General features: G+C 40.4%; 1 protein-coding gene across 5 annotated transcripts in view; it reads left to right on the top strand.

Moving 5' to 3' along the window:
• TMEM94 (transmembrane protein 94) overlaps window positions 1-17,102 on the top strand; it is a 117,726-nt gene that overhangs the window by 85,470 nt on the left and 15,154 nt on the right. For all 5 annotated transcript variants that reach the window (XM_032209432.1, XM_032209433.1, XM_032209430.1 and 2 more), the window contains 8 exons: window positions 2,855-3,067; window positions 5,222-5,537; window positions 7,072-7,245; window positions 8,649-8,751; window positions 9,847-10,064; window positions 11,206-11,387; window positions 12,102-12,240; window positions 15,419-15,534. In XM_032209432.1, coding sequence (XP_032065323.1) covers window positions 2,855-3,067; window positions 5,222-5,537; window positions 7,072-7,245; window positions 8,649-8,751; window positions 9,847-10,064; window positions 11,206-11,387; window positions 12,102-12,240; window positions 15,419-15,534 — 1,461 coding nt within the window. The remainder of the gene's footprint in view (window positions 1-2,854; window positions 3,068-5,221; window positions 5,538-7,071; window positions 7,246-8,648; window positions 8,752-9,846; window positions 10,065-11,205; window positions 11,388-12,101; window positions 12,241-15,418; window positions 15,535-17,102) is intronic.

Here is a 17,102-nt window from a genome sequence, read left to right on the forward strand (position 1 = left end):
AAGATTTAAAGATTAATTAAATTTATCAGACATTTATTTTGGTTTTTGAGTATGATTATAGTCCACCAAAACCCAAAAGCATATTCTTTGCAGGTGGAATAAGAATTAAAAATTATTTTCTTAATAATATTTATTTTTTCTGAAGACTGATCATGAATTTGAACAGGAATTTTATTTTGAAGAATTATGAAATGAGCATTCTTTTGACATGAGATTTTAAAGTAATATTCCATGTACCCTCATGTATAACCCCTCCTGGGAATAATCCAACTTTTGAACATTTTAGTCAAAAAAACGTGAAAAGATAACCTGTGGATAATTCAATCCTGCATTTTTCATGGTATTTTGGTTAAAAATGTGACGGTCTGCTTATCTGTGGATGGGGTTATATATGCATATATATAGGAAATAGAAGTACTTTAAAAAAACTATGACCATATATATCTGCAGGTTACCCCATCCTCAGATAAGTGAAACCTGAATTTTTTTCAATCCTAATCCTTAAAGTTTAATAAGGATCATAAGAAGAGTAAAACCCAAATAGCAAAATACAAAAGAAAAAAGTGTAAAAAAGAAAAAAGGAGAAGAAAAAATAACTTTCCCCTTCATCCCAAAAAGTGAAAACAATTTTGACAGCTTATTGCTATCTCTAAATGCAACATAAACTCTCTTCTCATAGCTCATCTCTTATCCAAATGCTTCATTAATCATTCTTTGTTAACAAAAGTCAAATAATAACAATGAGATATACCGTATTTATCGGCGTATAACACGCACCGGCGTATAACACGCACCCCCCATTTTAACACAAAAATTTGAGTAAAAATTTTTTTCATTAAAAATAAATGACTTGGAAGCTCGGAACTTAATGTTGGATTAAAATTTATAACATTAGAACATGAATTATAACATTAACTCCTCTTAAAAGGCAAATATGAAATGAAAAAACACCTCTTTGAGCAAAAAAACTTAATCAGAATCACTGCTTTTTGGAAAACCAAAAACCTCTTCCTCATCTTCACTCTCTCCCTCTTTTTTCCCTTCCTTCCCCCTTCCTCTTGCCTATCAACTTCATCCTCTTTGTCTTTCTGCTCTTTCCCTCTCTTCCCCTTTTCTTCCTACCTCCTTCCTTCTCCCTCCCTTCTTCTTTTTCTTCCTTTCTTCTTCCATCTTCCTCCTTCTCCTTCCATTCTTTCTCCTTCCATCCATCTTTTCTCCTTCCATCTTCTCCCCCCCTCCCTTCTTCTTTTCCTCCCCCCTCCCTCCTTCCTTCCTCTCCTTCCCTTTCTCACACACAGGAAGGGGAGGGGGCTATCTAGTCGCTTTCACAGCATAATTTCTTTATCTAACTTTTAAAAAACAGTGTGCAAATCAAACGAGATTTTCGTAACCTGCGAAGCACCAAGTTATATTATGTTGTTACAAATTCGCAGCTACTCCATTCTTTCTGATAGGGAACTACATTTCCCAAGATGCCTCAGGTCCTCAAAGCGCTGAACGCAGCTTTGCAATTGACTCCAGCGAGGCCTGGCAGCCGCCGGCTGGGGTGGTTGTCAGGGCGATGCGGAGCGGACGCGCCGTTTGTTACTGCTTCCAGCAATCAAGACGGACAAGGGAAGCGACTGAAACGGACGCTGGCCGCAGGAGAGCGAGGCTGCTGCCAGCCGTTTCACCTTGCGCAGCGAATTTGACTGGGTCCCGGGGCTTCTGCCGAGTGGCAGAAGCCCGGGACCCAGTCAAATTCGCTGCGCAAAGTGAAACGGCCGGCAGCAGCCTCGCTCTCCTGCTGCGGCTTCTGTTTCAGTAGGGAAGAAAACTTCCTTTCGCTTCCCGAATTTGACTGGGTCCCGGGGCTTCTGCCGGGCGGCAGAAGCCCGGGAAGCGAAAGGAAGTTTTCTTCCCTATTGAAACAGAAGCCGCAGCAGGAGAGCAGGGCTGCTGCCGGCCGTTTCACCTTGCGCAGCGAATTTGACTGGGTCCCGGGCTTCTGCCACCCGGAGTATCGGCGTATAACACGCAGGCAGGGTTTAAGCTTGCAATTTTAGTTTTAAAACTGCGTGTTATACGCCGATAAATACGGTAACTATGTTCTTTATTCAGATAAGCCAAAGATAATTTTTGACACCTAAAATACAAGTAGTCCTTGACTTGACTTACAACAGTTCATTTAGTGGGTGTTCGAAGTTACAACAGCAGTGAAAAAAGTGTCCGTTTTTCAAATTTACAACCATTGCAGCATCCTCCCAGTCACGTGATAAAAATTGGGATGCTTGGCAATGGATTCATATTTGTAACAGTTGCTATGTTTCAGAATCATGTGATCCTTTTTGCGACCTGACAAGCAAAATCAATGGGGAAGTCAAATTCACTTAATAACTGTGTTACTAACTTAACAATTGTAATTGGGTGGCATTCACTTACTTTCCCTACCGGTTCGCAAATGTGAGCGCGCGCCCCACACGCACATGCGCTTGGTCTTCTGCGCATGTGCTGCGCATGTGGGTTGCACGTATGCACGCAGCTTGAAAACGTGCCCAAATAGAAGGGCATGGAGCTGGGGCAGATGGACAGGCCCACTTGTGATTTCCATTACTGGTTCAGGCGAACTAGTCCGAGCTGGCTGAATACCACCTCTGATTATAATGATTCACTTAGTGACTGTGGCAAGAAAGATCATAAAATGGAGCAAAATTCACTTAATAAATGTCTCACTTAGCAACATAAATTTGGGGCTCAATTTTGGTCATATTTCAAGGACTACCTATACTCAGCTTATCCATAAATATCTACGATAGTCCTTGTTTCTTCTTGCAGGGGTTTTCTGCTTACCTCTTTTACTTATGCTGTATTACAGCCTCATGAAAGGGATGCTTTGCTCTCAGGGCCCTTGTCGGATGTGATTCGCATCAGCAATGAGCAAGACAGGGCTGAGTGGTCCACCAGCAATACTCTTAAGTCTTCTGATACTCAGATTCACAAGAAACCAGCATGCCGCAGCAAGCACCCTTCGGGATCTAATGTGAGCTTCAGCAAAGACATCGAAGGAGGAGAGGAGGAGACAATTCAGGTAATGAAGGACGGGTCACTTCTGCCCATTTTCTTCATTTCATGCGGTAGACCATGCCAACGTAGAGCAGTGATTTTCATACCTGGCTGGGGAATTCTGGGAGTTGAAACTTGCACATCTTTTTTTTTTACTAAAATATTTTATTTTATTTTAATACAAACAATTCTTCTTCCATTAAACAGTGTGTCATCTGGGTACAAATGTCTTATGCAATAACAATTAAAATTTACAGTCATATCATTATTTATCTACTCTTAACTTAATATACATAACACATCTAATACTGTAACAATCCTCATCTTAACTTATTTAATTATTGTGATATATTTTCTTTACTTCACTAATCTACTTTTATTTCTAACTTTCATATTTATTCTCTAGCCTTCAGTAGAATAGTTCCCATATAATATAGTATTCAATTTGTTCCTTTTCTTTAATTGCAAGTGTTAACCTATTCATTTCTGTACATTCTAATATTTTCCTAATCACCTTCTCATCTGTATGAATCTTTTCACTTTACCGGTTTTGTGCAATACAATTAGCTGCAGTTAATACATGAATAATCAAATTTACGTTTTCTTTGCTATGAGTTCCTGGTAATATTCCCAATAAGAGTATTTCAGGTTTCAAATCAATGTGCGGATGTATCATTTTCTCAAAATTAACACAAGTTAAAGTTTCCAACTTAAAAAACACATTGATCCAAAGGAATATGAGTACTGCCCTCCTTACTCTGTGTTAACATTACTTGTATTAGTGAGGATTTCCATCATAAAGTTACCAGACAATAGATTGTGAGGGCTTTGGGATCTGAGACTGGGGTGTGTTATAGACGATAAAGAAAAGACCTGGAAAATATTTGGGAAATCCCATTTTAGAAGAGGTTTTAAAAATCCGAAAGAATATGGTGAGCATCTTTAAAAAGGTTTCAGGAAACTGTTTACTTGGGTTGTGCATACTTCAAAAATTATTCAGAAATGCCTCAGTCTGCAATCGTTACAACAACTACCTCCTTTTTCGGCATCTCTGGAGGATCCATTCAAGAAACAGGATTTTTTCCCTGCCTGTTTAGAAGCCTGAAGGCATAGAGAAATGCTTTGCTTGCATGGAATTTGAAGTGCTTCTGATTCATGTTTGCATAACCATTTCATTTGTAATGGGGGGTCATTTTGGTTAACTTCAGCCACGTGACTCCCAGTTTAGGTTTCTTATGTAATATATAGACTGCAGTTCCAGGATTCCGTTTAATTTTTCCCTCCTATAGAAAAAACATAAAATTTAAAGCTTAACACATGGAAGCAATACTTTCATGTTCAGCTTCATAGACCTGAGGAGGAGAGTACAGCTACTCTTACATGTCCTATTATTTTCACAGTTGCTACTCAGCCGTGACCAGTAAACAGCTGAGAAATCAAATAGGAACTGGTTTGTTCAGTTTGTTAAACAAAGCTATCTGCCATTTGTTGTTTTTTCTTTAAAATCCAATTAGAGACAGATTTCTTCAGGCTCTTGAGGCTGTTTCTCATATGTCTTTTGACTTTATGTCCTGCCTTTATTCTCCAGAGACTTATGACACCAGCAGTTCTCTGGAGAATTGTCCAAGTCTAAAAACCATGCAAACTGAAAAGAGAGTTCAAGTGACCCTTCAAATTTTAGTTTCAATGTTTTTGCCTGTAATTTTTACTATCATCCAATCCTTTTGATTGTTTTCTCTAAATCTGAATCTTGCTTTCTAATATGAAAAAGTAATAATATTATTCTGGGACCTCAATAACGAAATGGAAGAGCCTTAATGGGCATGTGTAATCGCCTATTAGAAACTTTAGGCTAACAGATGAATATTTATAAGGCAGGGGTGGGTAACTATGGCAACGTTACGACCTGTGGACTTCCATTCCCAGAATTCCTGAGTCAGCTGGTTGGCTCAGGAAATCTGAGAGTTGACGTCCTCAGATCATAAAGTTGCCCCACTTACCCACATGTGATATGGGCATTTTCTCTATCACTGTAGCCATATTGATTTCAGGTGTTTAGGTTTAGGTTTAGGTTTTATTTAATTTGTATGCCACCCTATTCCCGAGAGACTCAGGTGAGATATCTGTTTTTTAAAAATCCTGTTAGAATTGACCAAGCCTATCTTTATTACGGGCCCAGGTGGAAAGTGACATTGACGGACTAGCCTGCGAGGCTGAAGACTTTGTCTGCGATTACCATTTGGAAATGCTTAGCCTGTCTCAAGACCAGCAGAATCCTTCCTGCATCCAGTTTGATGATTCCAACTGGCAAATGCACTTAACCTCTCTGAAGCCCCTGGGCCTGAACGTGCTGCTCAACCTGTGCAACGCAAGTGTGACGGAACCCCTCTGCCGCTTCTCTGACCACTTGTGTAACCTCGCCTTGCAAGAGACACATCATGCTGTCTTGCCAGTACACATACCGTGGGGGCTCTGTGAACTTGCTAGACTAATAGGTATGGGGCAGGCAAGGGTGGGCTTCAAAAATTTCAGCAACGACTTCTCTGCTCAGTTGCTGGGTGGCCGTGGGCGTGGCCTAGTCGGCCTCCTGCACAATGGCGGGGGGACCCTTTTCGTCTTCCCTCGGCTCCAGAGGCTTTCTTCGAGCCTCTGGGAGGGCGAAAACTGCCTCCCCCGGGCTCCAGAGGCCTTCTGGGAGGCCTGTTTTCCCCCCTTCCTGAGATTCTGCTTGCCCCTGCACTTACGTCGCATCCAAAACATCTTTGGTGGGGTGGGATGGGGTGGCAGGGATGGAGCCGGGTGTGGTGGGCGGGGCCAACCAGGGGTGGGATTTGGAGGTTCTCTGAACAGGCCATAACGTTGGCTACGGGTTCTGCTGAACCCGTAGCAGCCCCTCCCCCCCGGGAGCAGGTGATAAAATATTACCCTGTTTTTAAGAAGAAGTCTCAAAGTGCACAGCTCCCTTGTTAGCAGAAATGTCCATAGTCATGGACATTAGTGCAGGAGATGCTGGACAACTGAGACATAACATCTCTTTCTTAATTCTCTTAAGGTAGGAATTTTGAAACTTAGAGAGTTCAGTTTCATAAAAAGTAGATTCCATCAAATCTTGATGGTTTCCGTGAGAGACTAAGGGTGGATTTAAAAAAATCCATTTAAACAAATCTTATCTATTTCTATCAATACAACTTTGCTTCTTGTTCAACAGTTTGGGGATTTTTTTTAATTATAAGAGGCTCTGTAGCCTGAAAAACAAACCTAACATATTTTCATTTGATTTCTTAATGTGTTAACATTCTGATAACACATATAGGGAGAAAGTGCCACTTGGTTTGGCTTGTTAAATTCCAAAAGACAATAGTGTTTATAGGTAGTCTTTGGCTTACAATCACAACTGAACCCAAAATTTATGTTGTTAAGTGAGTTTTGCCCGATTTTATGAGCTTTTTGCCACAGTGGTTAAGCAAATCACTGCAGTTGTTAAATGAATCATGCAGAGGTAAACTGTCTGATTTCTAACTTCTTTGTTTTAATCAAGAGATAGCCGAAATGGCTGTGCAAAAGAGGATTAGGGCCTCCTATAAATTTTTCCGTTTCCCCTAATTGGTTTAAGCCTTCAACATTCACCCATATCAGAAATGGGTAATACACCTTGCCCATGTCTGACAATCATATGCTACTCTCATTTGTATAGTTACCATATTTTAAGAAAGACTTTTAGAATGCTGCAAATTCAGTTAATTGTAGGTCTCCGGGACAAGATCAGTCACCCACAGAATCATCCCTTGATCCCAATCTCTGATTTTAAGGGCAATTTTACATGGTCGTGTGTCTGTTTTGGCACCCAATGTTTTGTTTTGGATTGCAAAATAGCAGGACAGAAAATTCAGCAGGAGGTGCTATCTGGAGGATGGTGCTGGCCAGAAGGGAAATGGTGCGTGAATGAGAAGAGCTGCTGCATATTTTGTGTGATCTGGGTAATCTTTCCTTGTAGTGTCCTCCTTTTTTATTGATGGTTTTCATTCCTAGGGTTTACACCTGGTGCCAAAGAGCTTTTCAAGCAGGAGAACTACATGGCCCTTTACCGCCTGCCTTCTGATGAGATGGTGAAAGAAGTGATGCTTGGGAAGCTCTCCTTCATCACCAAGAGGAGGCCGCCTTTGAGTCACATGATCAGCCTTTTTGTGAGAGACACCACAACCAGTAAGATTGTGAGACTGATCGCTGCTGTGTCCAGCCTCTGGGATTTCAATTTGACAAGCAGCCCCTGTAGCTAATTCCAAGATTTAAGACATGCACTTGAATATATAGTAAAATGCCAGGGGGAAGAAACGTTGCTATTCCACTGACATCACAGAAGGTTTTCCAAAATGAAGATTAACTAACTTTTCTTGATTGATGCTTTAAAATACAACTTTGGGTCTTGGGTCTAATTCCATCTGAGAACTAGAATATTAGGATTTTCCCAAGTATCACACTTCAATTTAATCTCTGTTAATTCCCATTGTCTTTTATTTTAAAGAATTGAGTATATATTCCACACTTGCCCTGAAGGTATGTAAGCTCTGTAAAACGCTAAATAGGTTTGGAAAGCAGAATTGATTTTTATTACAATTATTTTAATGCTTAAAAGCTAGTTGGACTTAACAACTGTATTAGAAATAGTTGTTAACAACGCATTTTGGTTGCCTTCCAGGATTACCAAGAGATAGTTCTCTAACTTCTTGGCACAGTGCAGCTGTATTAGGACAGCAAACCCAGAATTTCCTGCCAGCAGAGCTGTGTTGACTAAGTATTGTAGTCTGGTTGCATCTAAAGGGCCCATGAGGGGAATGGTTGGTTTCTGGAGGAAGACAGGAAACAACAGGATTTCCAATTAAACAAATCTTCCTTATATAGAAGCAGAAGAAATTCATTTTCGACACACCAATGTGTTAAGAAAAGAGGACATCTTTGTCCTGTTTTCCTTTATTAATATTTATTGCTTTTTAATTAATAAAAAGTGCTTTAACAAATCATTTTAACAGTAAACTATAACAGTTCTTTATACTTACCTAATGCAAATATTATTCAGGTGTATGTATATATTTCTAATACAAAGCTTTGCCCTGCTTTGAGACCCAATGTTGGAAAGAGATAGGACAGGTGAGAGATGACAATCGATCCCTGGGGGCAGCCATTTTTTGCTATATAGGTGTCCTGTATTTGGCACTGAATAGGTTAGAGGTTCGCCTCAAAGAAATGTTGCTTATAGATGAGGTGTGCTTTTTATTGTAGACCTTGCATAAGTCCCTGAGTGTGGAAAAAATGATGGGTACTTTGTCAGTTGCACTAATATGACTCTAATTGACATAAGAAAACAAAACATAATTGTCCAGGAAAGCTGGGGTTGCCCAGCTGTGGCTCCTGACAGGTGGTGATCTCCTGTGATAATTTGATGACAGGCAGTGGGTTATTTTTAGGGCCTGCTCTGTTCGGTCATCACCATTTTCTCCTTTTGTTCAGTGCAAGAAGATGCTTGTGAGTGATGTGGAAGCTGTAAAATAAATGAGCCTGCCTGCAAGCCACCTTCAGGCTTGCTATAGAGGTCCAATTTTCTCTCCTAGGCACAGAGCAGATGCTTTCCCATGGGACTGCTGATATCATCCTGGAGGCCTGTACAGATTTCTGGGATGGCTCGGATATCTACCCGCTTTCTGGTTCTGACAGGTAGACAGACTGCTCTTTATGCCTCTTTAGGCCTCTTAAGGGACACTGGCTTTGTAATACAGATTGCTGGAGCAATGGCTTCTCAGGATGAATGTTTTGTGCCAGGGATTTTTCCTTCAGTCTGAAGAGTGCTAATGGCATCAATCGGATCCTGCTTCCAGAGCTCAATTTCCCTACTGAGGAAAATATATTTATTTAGATGCCATCTCCCTCACAGAAGAACTCTTGGTGGAGTTCAAATAAAATGTTAAGAAATAAAAACTGAATATAAAAAAATAAAATAGAGGCAAGGATAGTTAAAATTCAACATTAGTGTCTTCATGACAGAACAGTATTGCAGGTAATCTTCTCAAAGCCTGGAGTTCGATCCTTATTGGAATCAAGGTTGGTTGACTCAGACTTCCATCCTTCTGTGGTCAATAAAATGAAGACCCAGATTGTTGGGGGCAATATGCAAATAATGTTTCAACACTGGAAACTGCCCGGAGAGTGCTTTAAAGCGCTATGGGGCAGCAAAGGTAAAGGTTCCCCTCGGACATATGTGCCAGTCGTTCCCGACTCTAGGGGGCAGTGCTCATCTCCGTTTCAAAGCTGAAGAGCCAGTGCTGTCCGAAAACGTCTCCGTGGTCATGTGGCCAGCATGACTAAACCCCGAAGGCCCATAGAATGCTGTTATCTTCCCACGAAAGGTGGTTCCTATTTCTTCTACTTGCATTTTTATGTGCTTTTGAACAGCTAGGTTGGCAGAAGCTGGGACAAGTAATGGGAGCTCACTCAACCTAACCCCTCATGAATTACTGCAGCTTTCCCAGGATGCTCCATTCCAATTTTTACCACTACCATCCTTTTCTATTCTCCTTTCCAGCAGACTGACAGCCTCCCTATATTTTCATTCTTCACTAAGCTGTTTTAATCTCCCTGACCTCTCCAGAACTATTGAAGGGATGAATCTGAAATAATATTTTTCAAGGAAATTCAGTATTTCAGCTATTGCTCATGTTAACACATGGGTTTGTTATGCAACAACTAACAACAACAGCAACAGTAATTTAGTGTGAAATTGTTTCTAATTGCTTTTGTCTTCTATTTTCTCAGGAAGAAAGTGCTGGATTTCTACCAGCGTGCCTGCCTTTCGGGTTATTGTTCTGCCTTCTCCTACAAGCCCATGCATTGTGCCTTGTCTTCCCTCCTGAATGGCAAATGCATAGAACTGGTGCAGGTCCCTGGACAAAATGCCATCTTCACCTCTTGTGATCTTCCAGGGACCATACCTATCAAGCAGAGCAGCTGCCGAAATAGCTGGAGCTCAGATGGTACGTGCTTCACCATCGTAGTTGAGATTTCCTGCAGAAACAGAAGCTGAAATAGATTCACCATAGCTTTTAAAAGATGTTGCAGGGAGGAAAATAGTATTTTTTTTGGGGGGGGGGAATAATGAAATTTAAAAATACAGGGTCAGATTATTGTCACCTTCAATTACAATGTTATTTTACAAAATGCCAGTTAAGGTGCTGTTATAGTGAACACAAAATTGCTTGTGCTGCAAAATATATTGTCTCATTGAGAATTCTCTGTTTAAATAAAGTTTATTTCTTATAGAAGGCACTGTAATTGCACAAAGATCTCATTACCTTTGGATTCATTTTTTTTTCATGGTTCAGGGTCCTTTCCTGGTCACCATCTGATCTGGCAAATGTGAAAGAATTCTGCTTACCTAAACTTTTGATGTTTGCTTTTTTAATAATATTTTATTGAAATTAAAAAAAAAAGATAAAAGCTAATACAGAGTAAGAAATATATGTGTGTGTGTGTGTGTGTTGTATTTGTGCTGATAAATAAATATATATATATATACATGAAAAAGCACTGAGAAGGGGAAAAAAACCTTGATGTTTGGACAAGCTTGCCCTATCATCGGAAAAATGTTTAATTTGAGCCCGCATCAGTCTTGCTCCTTTAGCTTGGCAAGATCCTCCAGCATCTTCTTTTAGCTGATTGTAAAGAACTAATTTAGACATCCCAGTTAGCATAAGGCAGGAGAAGCAGAATAGCAGTGGTCTCTTCCAAGTCAATTTCCTTACTTTCTGCTGATGTGGATGTTTGCTAAGAAGATATTGGTCATCCAAACCTTCCCCCTAGCTTTTTAAAATGTTCTGGGATTTGAGTGTTCTCTTAATCACTTTGCACATAACTTTTCTGTTACTGATTTTTTAATAACTGATGAGCATTTTTTTTTCTTCCTTTCTGTGTCCCTCTTTCACTGGATACATGCGTATGTGTTGTGCTGGGGTCTTTTGGCCATGACTGATCATACTTCCTTCTTGATCCTTTAAATGGATGTCCTGCATGTTCTCTGGTGGATGTCTGTCCCTGTCCCTGCATTCCACCTTGGCTGCCCATGTCTCCATGGCGTATCTGCTTTCTGTGCATTTGCTCTTGTTCACATGCCCAAAGAAGGGATCGGGGAAGTGATGGAAAAAGAGGACTGTATCCAGGCTTTGAGTGGCCAGATCTTCATGGGCATGGTCTCCTCCCAGTATCAGGCCCGATCGGATGTCGTCCGCCTCATTGAAGGACTAGTTAATGCTTGCATTCGTTTTGTCTATTTCTCCCTGGAAGATGAGCTGAAGAGTAAGGTAAGCTATTCCTTTGCATCATTTTTAGCATGCATTCTTCCTTTAGCAGCCATGTCAAGGACACAGTGGTCCTCTTCATCCTTGGACAGATCCTGAACTAAAGTTAACTTTTTCTTCTTCTTCTTTTGATATGTTTATTGTCTTTTAGCATTTATGGGTTTTGTGGTAGCTAATCTCTTTTAAATTGTGATACTTTCTCCTCCCTCTTCTCTTTCCTACAAATACCCCAATTAATAATTTAGTAATGGAATGTTCTTCGGTTTGTGATCATAATAAATTTTTCCCAAAGTATGTTGTTATCAGGAAGATGTATATTAAGAAAGAATCTCACTAAATGCGCATTAGACTTATTTTAATATATATTACTATAATAGTAAATTTGACATAGTCAATCTAGATTGGCTTGTGCGTCCCAAATGGGAATATATTCATTCTGCTCCAAAAATAGTTCTCCTGCTATAGTAGAGCCAAACAGCATTTGGAAATATGTATACATTTTTAGAATATGGATAGTTTTTAATATACTATTGATGACTTTTTAATCAGAATAACCAGAAAGGTTTTGATCAAAATACACAGTTGAATATCTTGTAAGATGTGATCTTGAAATTGAATCTAGATTGTAGGCCCAAATCAATGCTTTGATTTAATTTTCTCTCTTGCCTTCCATTTTTGCCCAGCATATAAATTTAATGAATAAATATTTTTTTACAGGTGTTTGCGGAGAAGATGGGTCTTGAGACTGGCTGGAACTGCCATATATCTTTAACGCCCAATGGAGATGTGCCTGGTTCTGAAATCCCTCCCTCCAGTCCCAGCCATGCAGGCTCCTTGCATGAGGACCTTCCTCAAGGTGAGCGAAAATACCTTGGCAGGGTTTGCAGAGCGTGAGCAGAACTTTGGCTATGACAAAGGTGTCTGATTTGTTGAAGCAATTTCTAATGTGCTCTTGCTGACCGAATGTTGCTCTATCGGACAGCCCCACTTTACCTTTCTTAATTCCTCAATACCATAAGTGTCTAAGGACTGAAAAGACAAGTCAAGTGGATTAGAGGGCCCCACTGTTTAATCACAAGCACCATCTATATGGGCCTTGAAGTAGTTTAAAAGTAATAATCTTGAATTGTCTATGAGGTCTTCAATCATCCGGATCGTGATTGCACCAAAGGGGCTTTTCCAAAAGGCAAGAAGAACTGAAGAAGCTTTTTGGGTGAGAAGCACAATGCTTTCAAAGAAAAAAAAAACAACCAAGAAAACCCAATTGTCTTTTGGAAAAGCACCTTTGGGACAATAACCTTGAATTCTACCTGGAAGCCAACTGATAACCAATGCAACTCACAAAGTAATAATGTCATGGTCATACTGAGGTGAGTCATGCTGAGGTTTTGCCTGACAACGAGACCTAACCCTAAGACTAAGACTAACCCCAATTTCCTTTGACAATAGGAGTTTCACATGTATTTTATATGATCCAAGAAGAAGTCTGAACAAAAAGCTATAACTGTCCCTTTCCTTGGAGAACCTCTAAGAATCTATTCCTGAGATCAGTTCTTGACTAGGGCTCCAAAGAGATCTAACCTGACCCTAATCCTAACCTCTAGCTTTAGTATCATTGGAAATGGGAATTTCCCAGGTGTTTTACAGTGGTTGCCAAAGGTGCATTCATAATTAACCTCTCCTGCTCCATTCTGAATTAGCTGTAGCTTCTAGAAGATCCAAAGACAGCTCTGTGTAGAGCATGTTGCAGTAATGAAGGCAAAAAAGGGAATAGATAGGAGTGACTGTTGATAGGGCTTCCAGATCCTGGAATGGTACATAAAATGGATTTCAGTCATGGCTGCCACATATCTTCAAACAGAAGTCATGAGTGTAGGAGTGCCCTCAAACTGCACACTTGTCTGGGGCAGCACAATTCATTCAGAACCAAGGATGGAAAATCTTTGGATCTAGAAAGCAATCTTTACCTTCACCATCCTCCATAAGTATAGTCAATACCGTTATGGGATTGGGCCAAAATCTGAAAGCTGACTGGAAGAGATCCAGGTAATCAGTTTCTTCCAGAGATCTTTGAAGCTGCAGTCCAAACACTTTCTCAACAACCTTTCCCAAGAAGGACAGAAACAGATCAAAAATTCAGCAGAACTGTTGGATCCACTGAAGGCTTCTTGAGGAGTTAGTGGGGCATCTCCTCCTTAAGCACAGAAGAATGGCCCCGTCAAACAAGGTTGCATTCACCACTTGAACCTAGCCACAGTTATCTCTTGGGAAGTCTTGACTAACAGGGAGGTATATGAATCCATGAGTAAGCCACTACATTCTCAGCTTTGATAATCCAGTTCCCTTCCTTGAGACCAAAAGACTCAACCTGTTCCCAAACAGCCACACCAGATCATGCTTCCAGCTATTTACCTTCACCTGTGTAGCTGAGGGCTGTAAAAGCACGTGAAGCTGTATATAAGTCTAAGTGCTATTGCTATCACCTGTATAGCTGAAATTCAGCTTATAGTGATTATGGTATTTTTATATGACAAATTTGTCAAAGGTTCTCACAGTGGTCCTTCTTTTGACCCATCCATCCCTTGGAGGGACCAAGTCATCTTAAACAGGGCTACTAGATGGCAATCCATGGAAGCAATAAGTGCAGAAATACAATTGTGTCTTTCTGCTCTTATTGCCACAGTATACTCTTTATTAAAGACTGTGGCCAACATTTTGTCAGATTTGCTCTTCATTGTATGTTGGATCTCAGTTATCTGGGTTAATACTCCACTATGTGGATACCACAGCAGGAACTCCCCCCCCCCCCCCCCACTACTGCTTAGAGTAGTCAAATGTAGCTCCCTAGATGATGGAACCTGGAACATACCCATTCTGTTGGATCCAGTGGAACAATCCATAGATCTATCTCAAGCAAAAACTCTGAGGCAGGTGGATTCCTTAAAGAATAGCTTTATTGGAAATATCATATTGGCACATATCTGGTGAAAACCATCTCTGAGGGGCCCCTTGGTTTTCACGTAATTAAAACGGAAAGATTTCCCTCAATCCCAAACAGTCAGTCACATGGATCAATCAAGGCAGTGTACGCTGGTCTGGTGACATCATTCCTCCTTTCTCCGGCCAGGTGTGAGAACGTCCTTGGTTCCCAAGAGAAAGCATTTTATTTTGACTATGTAACCCCAGCTATCTAATCCCCCCTCCCTATCCCTCGCTCCAGTGTGGAAATGGCTTCAGCCAGATCAGCCAGAGGGTTGACAGCAGCTCATGCAGCAGAGGTGTAATGTGCCCTGTAACAGAAATACACATAACTGCTGGCACCTTTTGTACTAGCTGAAGTTTCCGGGTAATTTTCAAAGGTGACCGCATGTAGAGCATATTGCAATAGTCCAATTGGGCAGTGCAACAACACCATCTGGTACCAAAGACGATGCAATCCTAGAACCAAAGAGCCACAAACCAAAGAGCCACAAACCAAAGAAGTCTGTTGTTCCCCATCCAGACTCTCACCTTCCCAAGGGTAATCTGCCCTCTGTCTTCTACTATATCTTCCTTTGCCCATCATCACTGAGATATTACTGCCTGCTACTTCCCCCCTTGTTGAACCAGCACTCCTCCCAAACGTGCCACCTCTTGCCCAAGTCCATGGATCCCATCCAAAATAGAGATATAAAGCAAACATTCCCTATACGGCTACCTGTCTTTTCACTACAGAATGCTACCAACCATCCATCTGGAATCTTTTCTACTTGATATACTCCTTTAGCAACCATTAGATGTTGTTAAAAGTTGGGTGAATATGAGATCATGCTTTTGACACTGACTTAAGATGAGTTATTTAAGACGCCTTTTATTTTAGGAATGTTGAGTGGGATTTGTCAGCTGATGTAACACAGAAAATCAGAATTTGCACTTCTGGGCTGTCACAGTGCCTTGTGAGGAAATGTTGGGGAGGGAATGCCCGATATGAGAGATTCATGAAGAGCTGCTAGAGCAGTCTTCTGTTTTCACATTGTTGTCTTCTCTGTCCTCAGTGTCCCGAGAAGATGCGGAGGGGATTTTGTTGATGGAAGAGGAAGGTCACTCGGATCTCATTAGCTTCCAGCCAACAGACAGTGACATCCCCAGTTTCCTGGAGGACTGTAACAGGGTACGGCTGACATTTCCTTCCTGGCCAGAATAGATTCTCAGTGATTGTTGCAGCTTTGGATGCTTGCATAATCTCATGCTTAATAAGTAGGGAGGAAGGTGGGAAGGTATCGAGAAGAAAGCTTTGCTTAATTTAGCGTGACTTAAAGTGTTATTTATATTTAGTGCATGTTACCTAATCTAACATTTTGCTTCCTCAAATTCCCATAGATGTATTAGCACATGTAATGGGAGATTAGAATTCATTTTGACACCTTTTATAAACTATCCAAAAAGCAGAAGCCAGGTATACCAGTGAAGTTCAAAGGATATAACTATTTGTTGCAAGGAAGTGATGCCTACTGGCTGCAGAATGTAGCTGTACAACTTTTTTGGCACTAAGAACTCTGAATGTAGAGTCAAGGCAAAGTAGGCAGAGCAAAGACAAAAAAGCTACATTTGATTGATTTAATGAAATTTTAATCCAGTGCAATTAATACAACGGCTCTTTCTGTATTTAACAATATAGTTAATGAGATCTCAGATTCCTTTTTTTCACATTAGAAATTACAGTGCAACATCACTGTACATGAACTTTTGGAGGATTTTCAGAAACTGCAGAAAAGGAGGTGTTTTTCTTTCCCCTTCTGAAAATTATGTCTTGAAAAAGGAGAGTAAAGGTTATTTCAGTGGCTTAGAGAAAAATAATTAGCTATCTCAGTCTCAAAAATTAACTTTAATTATTTGCATATACACATGAACATATCTATAGTAAATTCTCATTATTTTCTGTAATTATTTTCTGTGAAGTCCTCATGAAAGGGGGTAAAGTAAGCATCTCAGAAGGGGCTCTCCCTAATTCTATGGAAAGTAAAATCAGGGAAGGAGGTAAATTCTTTCAGACTTGCAAGCGCCTTATACTATAATCTTACGATTATAGTAAGTATTAGGTAGTTTTAGTATTTGGTTTCCTGTCTGGGTTACCTCAAAGAGTTGGCAAGATCGGAATCTAGGAAAAATGGATCTAGAACTTCATAATTTATATAAAGAACATATTTTATTAGCAAAGAACCTCATTCATTAAATACTTTATTAGCAAAGAACCCCATAAATGAACCAAATATTTATCAAAACCCAATTTGGTCTAGTGGTTAAAGCACCAGGCTAGAAACTGGAAAACTGTGAGTTCTAGTCATGAAAACCAGCTGGGTGACCTTGGGCCAGTCACATACACTCAGCCCAACTCATCTCACAGGGGAAAATAGGGGAAGGAAGGAATATTAGATGTGTTCACCGCCTCGAGTTATTTATTAAAAATAATAAAAGTGGAAGGAAGGGAAGGGAGGGAGAGAGGGAGGAAAGAAGGAAGGAAGGAAATGTAAGTTGGATCACTTGAGTCTTTTTGCAAGAGATACCAACTTGATCTGGTTTGTAAGTTCCTAGATTACTGGATGTTAGAACTGAATTATATTGCACTGAGTTTGGATTGATAAGAGGAGGCAGTGGCTTTCTTATATGGATCCGCAGAGCATCTGACTATAGGACTATGGGTCCTAATAAGTTATCTTTCTTTTGCTTTGTTTATTTTAG

Source organism: Thamnophis elegans, chromosome 2 (assembly GCF_009769535.1).
Source record: "Thamnophis elegans isolate rThaEle1 chromosome 2, rThaEle1.pri, whole genome shotgun sequence".
NCBI classification, from domain to species: domain Eukaryota; kingdom Metazoa; phylum Chordata; class Lepidosauria; order Squamata; family Colubridae; genus Thamnophis; species Thamnophis elegans.